General features: G+C 58.1%; 1 protein-coding gene across 1 annotated transcript; it reads left to right on the top strand.

Annotated features, from left to right (window-relative positions):
* The first annotated feature begins 2727 nt into the window (after positions 1-2727).
* Positions 2728-6568, top strand: KRT19 (keratin 19). The gene is made up of 6 exons (XM_019982422.2): positions 2728-3210; positions 4886-4968; positions 5192-5348; positions 5654-5815; positions 5927-6052; positions 6184-6568. Exons 1-6 carry the CDS (start codon positions 2794-2796, stop codon positions 6436-6438), a joined length of 1200 nt encoding a protein of 399 aa, XP_019837981.1. The 5' UTR covers positions 2728-2793; the 3' UTR covers positions 6439-6568.

The following is a 6568-nucleotide window of genomic DNA, read 5'->3' as shown; positions in this document are numbered from 1 at the left end:
AAGCCTGGAGTGCTGCAGTCCAGGGGGGGGGGGAGTCGGAAAGAGTTGGACACGACTGAGTGACTGAACTGAACTGAAAGCAACTTAGCATGTGAGAAGTGTCTAGGTTAGGTCTAGGTAGAGAACCGTTGGCCTCAGGACTTGGACACAAGTAAGCCATGTGACCTCAGGTGAATCACTTTACTTCTCTGAGCTTCCTGGGACTAGATCATCTTTTCTTAGACCAGGGCCCTAGACCAGGGCTTGGGAAGGGAGTTTGTCCAATCAGGTTCTGCAGGTTCTTGCCCTCCCACAGCCAGAGGCAGATCATGGACTCTGCTCATGGGCAGCCTGTTTACCCAGTGGGAACTGCAGCTTGATTCCTCAGTTCCATCTCTTGGGAGGGCAGCCTTAACAGATTGTTTTCTTGAGTTCTGGATGTGCCAGAGGTGTTTAAAAGTCACACAGCTCACAGAGGAAGGTGCTAGGCACTGTTCTGGCTAGAGAGTGGGAGCAGGGGATTCTCCCGGACTCCACTGTCCAGCTCAGACCGGGCCTGACTATCCTTGGAATTAACCTAGGATTTTGGGGGAAAGAGATCCGAGGGAGTTGTTTTGGAGGTGGGACTTCCTTGGAAGGGAGAGCACAGCCTCGGTTGCACCCAGGAACTCAGGCCGTGGGGCCGAGGAGGGTTAAGAGGCCAGAAGCCAGAATCTAACACTCTTGGCTGTGGACCTCCTACAAGTCATTGTCCCTCTTGAAGCTTCTGTTTCCTCATCTGTAAAATGGGGATCAGAATACGTTTTCCACTGGATGGCTGTGGGGATTCGATGAGATCTGAAAAGGCTTTATAAAAGGTACTACCCTGCAGTCAATTGTTCTTATGGCTCTGGTGTAGGGGGCTGGGACTGTAAGCTCTTCTGAAGTACAGTGAACTTAATTTCTGGAGAACTCTTGGTCCCATTCTTTGTTTCCTAATGCAAAGTCCCGTCCTAAACCTTCCTATCTGGCTCAGAAGCAGAGACTTCAGCCAGGGCTTGGTATGCTAGCAACTATCTGGCCAATTTCCCCCTCCCCCGCCAGGAGCAGGCCTCCTCCTCAGGGTCAAACAGTGACTCACATCAAACCAGCTCTGGCGGCTACAACCTTTGAGAAGGCCCAGCCACACCCTGCTTTCAGGGCCGGCCTCGAGTCTTCTTTCCCCTGGGAGCCCCAGGACCCATTTTGCAGGTCTGATTCACTGGTTTAAACAGCCTCAGACTGGCTTTCCTGGGGCTGCTCCTGGTGGGCGAGGGTGTGTACATACGTGCGTGCATGTGTGTGTGTGTATGTGTGTGTGTATGTTGTTGCTACCCCTGTTCTTGAATAAATTGGTGGTCAGAAGATAGTTTATCAGGGACAGGTTTCAGAGGCAGGGGACAAGTCTTCATTTACTCACAAGTGACCCAGGAGATAATATGCAGAGAGGAGGGCTAAGATTTCACTGGAAAATGAGAGTAACTGGCCCATGTCCCTACCACCCTGTCAAAAGGGCATGGGGCCTCTGTCCTGAGACTGGGTGGCTCCTCTGACATAAGGATGGGAAGGAACTGTGGGGACAATTGTGAGGAGTGAGGTTCCTGGGGACAGGAATTGGGGTGAGGTTGCTTCAGGACCTTGCAGTGTCTGGCACGGGGGCCTCCAAGGTGATAGAAAAGGTGGTGGAACTACTGAACTGGGTGAAGAGCGGGCTTGGGGCCGTGTGTGGAGTGGAGGGGCACCTTCCTCTATTACCCAAACTCTCCATGGTGAGCGTGAGCGCCCTTCCTGGCAATCCATCTATTCATCCGGGTACTAGGACAGGACAAACAGACTCAAGAGGATTCAGCCTTTGACACCCTGCTTGGAGATGCTCACAAGGACAGAGGGATTCTATCCTGTCTCTGGGCAGCAGGTGCTAAAAGTCTCCTGAGTGAGTTGCTTGACTAGCTTAGGCTCAGAATGTATGCCTTTGGAGTTGGAGGTAGAGGGTTGTCCTGGTAGAGGGGTGGGTAGGAGGAGAGAGGCGCTGAACAGGGGATCAGCCCTCAGGTTGGGGGTCAGGGTAATTGTGCTTTTTACAGTCCAGTTGCAGATACCCTCCCAACAGCTGTCCCCGGGAGCCTCTTGTCACCCTGGGGCCCTGTCCAGCCATAATAGGGTGGGGTGGCTTTGTCTCAGGAGGCCTGGGAGGTTGCAGCTCAGAGTACCTCCATCTGGGGTACTTGAGGGGGGGCCAGGGCATGGGCGAGCCCAAGGGACAGCTTCAGAGAGGTGGTAATTCCCAGGGGGATGTAGGAATCAGGAGAATGTACTTTGGGGGGGGGTTAATTTTGCTTATAAGTAAGGGGGTCGGAGTATGATGGGGAAGGGGACTCTGAGTGAGTGATCTGTACTCTCAGAAGGACTGTAATTCCTGGGGGGTGTCAAACTCAGGGTGATCTTAATGGGGGGCAGCATGTGAACTGCGGGGGTGTCTAAGTGTGAGTGTGCTAGCGGGACTGGGGCTCGGAATGGGCTGGGGTGGGGCAGCTGTCGGGAGGGCAGGAGCCTCTGGCCCCTGGGAGGGGAGAGGAGGAAGCTGAGCCGCCAGGAACTGACCAATGGGGAGAGCGCCCTTATTTGCAATCAGGAGCCTGCAAATTCCAGGGCGCTCAGATAGCCGCCTGACACCGTCCCCCCTCCCCCTCCCCCGCCCGCCCCGGGCATAAAAGGCGCCAGGTGAGGGCCTCTCGCCACTCCTCCTGCCGACGGACCGCAGCCACTCCGACCGGTGCCGCCTCGTCCTGCTTCGCCATGACTTCCTACAGCTATCGCCAGTCGTCGTCCACCTCGTCCTTCGGGGGTATGGGCGGCGGCTCCATGCGCTTCGGGGCTGGAGGCGCCTTCCGCGCGCCCAGCATCCATGGGGGCTCAGGTGGCCGCGGCGTGTCGGTGTCCTCCGCCCGCTTCGTGTCCTCGTCCTCCGGGGGCTACGGCGGCGGCTATGGGGGAGCCCTGGCCACCTCCGACGGGCTGCTGGCGGGCAACGAGAAGCTCACCATGCAGAACCTCAACGACCGCCTGGCCTCCTACCTGGAGAAGGTGCGCGCCCTGGAGGAGGCCAACGGCGACCTGGAGGTGAAGATCCGCGACTGGTACCAGAAGCAGGGGCCCGGGCCCGCCCGCGACTACAGCCACTACTTCAAGACCATAGAGGACCTGCGGGACCAGGTGGGCGGTGGCCCGGCTTGGGGAAGTGCACCTGCCGCGGAAACCCAGCCCCGCGGGCCGGGCGAGGCCCGAGGCGGGGGCGGCGGGTGCCCGAGCCACCTTCCGGCGGGGCGGGAGCGAGCCCGTTAGGATGTGGGAGGCCCACAGGGTGGGGCTGAGCGAAGCCGGCAGGTGAGGAGGGGCAGGACGATGGGCCAGGAAGTGAAGCCTGGAGGGCGGGGCGGGTTAGTGTGGCAGGGCTGGAGGAGGAAGGCGCTCCGGTCCGCTAGGCCTGGGAAAGGATGTCGGAAGTAGCAGGAGTTGGGGCACAATGTGGGCTGCCCTGAGGTCTGGGCCCGAGTTGCCGTGACAACAGGAATATGCAAGAGTTTGGCCAGGGAGAAATTCGGTCCACACCAGGCCAGCCCCGTCTCCTGCTGTCCCCGGTTGGGGCCCCCTGCATTCCTTTATTCCGGGCAGGGGCGGGGAGGAGGGCGTCTGGTTTCCCTCACGCTCAGGCTAAAGGCCTCCTCTGCCCATGGGGCCACTTGGGACTCCGAGGACCTCTGGGAAGAATGGGAGAGGCCGCCTCTGGGCCCTGGTCAAGGAGGGACATTCACTGTGGCCCTTGGGCCGAGTGAGAGTGATGAACGCAAGCTCGTGAGAACCTGGGTGCGGAGGTCCAATGCTCTGTGGGTGGAGACAGGTCCCAGCTCCAGCCTCTTCCTGGGCGGTGCTCAGGATCCTTTAGGGTGGGGCTTGGTCTCCGCCCACCCTACGGGGAAGAGCAGGAGCTGGGAGCTCGTCCAGAAGAAATGTTAAACGCCAGTGGGACGTTTAACAGTCTCATATGCTGTGCATGCTTGCGAGTGTGCTCAGTCGTGTCCGACTCGTTGCGACCACATGGACTGTAGCCCCAGGCTCCTCTGTCAATAGAATTTTCCGGGCAAGATTACTGGAGCCGGTTGCCATTTCCTTCTCCAGGGGATCTTCCCCACCCAGGGATGGAACCCCACGTCCCTTGTGTCTCCTGCATTGGTAGGCGGACATGTTGGATCTCCAAACACACAGCCCCCACAACATAGCCCAGGACCCACCTTGTGCCTGGCCTGGTGATGGGTGCCAGGTGCCTAGACCAGTCCTCCAGATGAGGAGAGTTAGTAAAGTAAACAACTAGGGTAGTGCTTTCACACTTGTAAAACAGTGACCTACACTAGGAAATACAGTTTACCCCAAAGAGGACATGTGAAGTGCTGACACTTAACAGATGCTCAACAGAAGAAATTCCCTTCCCTAAAGGCAGAATGTGCTTTGAGTAGGGGTGGGACAATGGGGTAACCCCTATTCTTGCTGCATCTGGTCTGCAGATCACTAGAGGCTGCCTCCCTAAGACCATTAAGAGTTTCCCTGGGTACAGGTCTTGGAGACTTTTCCCTCTGAGGCTTACCACTCTCCCCTGCCCCTCCCCATCTCCTACCCCCTGGGTCAGCCTCCTTGGTAGTAATTTTCTCCTGTTCCAGCTCTCAGGCCTGGACTGATTTTAAGGCCGCCCAGAGAGCAGGCAGCCTGGGGTGGCTGGAGCTTTGGTCTCCAGGGGCCCGGGGACACACACACTCCTTTGCTTCTCTGGGAAGAAAGTGGGTGGGCATTGCCCATATGCTGAGCTGGTGCCAACCTCTTGCATTCTGCCTCCCAGATTCTCGGTGCCACCATTGAGAACTCCAAGATAGTCCTGCAGATCGACAATGCCCGTCTGGCTGCAGATGACTTCCGCACCAAGTGAGTGTCTCTACTTTGGGGGCTGCAGAAGCCAGAGCAGGGGAGGGGAGGCAGTCCCTTCAGGGGCTCAGAGCCATGGGGGGAAATGGATGCCTCCCTCACCTACCCTAGCTGGTCTAAAGCACTCTCCATCCCCCATGGGACCTTGAGCCCAGAGGAGGTGGGGAGATCTTCAGAGGTGCAGAGGAAATGCTGGCATGACTACGACTATTTCCTCTGAAAGGTTTGAGACGGAGCAAGCTTTGCGCATGAGTGTGGAGGCTGACATCAATGGCCTGCGCCGGGTGCTGGACGAGCTGACCCTGGCCAGGACTGACCTGGAGATGCAGATTGAAGGCCTGAAGGAGGAGCTGGCCTACCTGAAGAAGAACCACGAGGAGGTGGGTTTCATGCTGGGCATCCCATCCACCCTAGCCCAGTTCCCCAGATAAGGACATTTTTAGCCTGTACCCTCTGACTGTGGCCACATTTGTGGCCCTCTTGACCTGACCCTGAGTGTGGATTGTGGCTCTCAAGAGTTCTAACAGCAGATGGTGGTGACTCCGTCTGTCCCCCAGTGCTGGGTCCTAGGTCTGCACCTGAAAACCAGCCTCTCCCGCCATGGCCTGGGGTACTGAGGAGTGACCTGGCTCAGGGCCAGCAGGCTCTGGGCCCTGACATGCCCATCTCTGCTGTATCTTTCCAGGAAATGAGTGTGCTGAAGGGCCAGGTGGGTGGCCAGGTCAGTGTGGAGGTGGATTCTGCTCCGGGCATCGACCTAGCCAAGATCCTGAGTGACATGAGAAGCCAATATGAGGTCATTGCTGAGAAGAACCGGAAGGATGCTGAGGCCTGGTTCATCAGCCAGGTATGGAGGGGGAGGCAGGTGCTCCCTGGAGGGGTGGCAAGGAGAGGAGGCTTAATGCTCCCGGGCAAGGGTCTGATTCAGTGCTATTCCCTTTGCCTCCTTTCATTGCAGACCGAGGAGCTGAACAGGGAGGTCGCTGGCCACACGGAGCAGCTGCAGATCAGCAAGACGGAGGTCACCGACCTGCGGCGCACCCTCCAGGGTCTGGAGATCGAGCTGCAGTCTCAGCTCAGCATGGTAGGTGCCCTCTGCCCTGTGGGATTCACACTTATGTCCTTGTAGCCTTGGGCAGCCTGGGCGGTGGCTCTGCCTGGACCCTTTCTGGGCACCAGGCTCTGCTGAGCCTTCTTCCCTCTCTCTGCGTTCAGAAAGCCGCCCTGGAAGGCACACTGGCGGAAACGGAGGCTCGCTTCGGAGCCCAGCTGGCGCAGATCCAGGCGCTGATCAGTGGTATCGAAGCCCAGCTGAGTGACGTGCGAGCTGACACCGAGCGGCAGAACCAGGAGTACCAACACCTCATGGACATCAAGACCCGGCTGGAGCAGGAGATTGCCACCTACCGAAACCTGCTGGAGGGCCAGGATGCCTACTTCAACGACCTGTCACTCGCGAAGGCCCTCTGAGTCTGGCGGCCTCCTGGCTTTCCTGCTCTGCTGCAGAAGGAATTCTCCTGGGTAGAGGCATGGGAGGGGAGGGACCCTTACCCTTGCCTCTCCCCCTGACCTGCCAATAAAACTTTATGGCCCAAAGGAA

The sequence above is a fragment of the Bos indicus genome, chromosome 19, assembly GCF_029378745.1.
Source record: "Bos indicus isolate NIAB-ARS_2022 breed Sahiwal x Tharparkar chromosome 19, NIAB-ARS_B.indTharparkar_mat_pri_1.0, whole genome shotgun sequence".
Taxonomy (NCBI): Eukaryota; Metazoa; Chordata; class Mammalia; order Artiodactyla; family Bovidae; genus Bos; species Bos indicus.
This window is presented reverse-complemented; position numbering and strand designations above follow the sequence as displayed.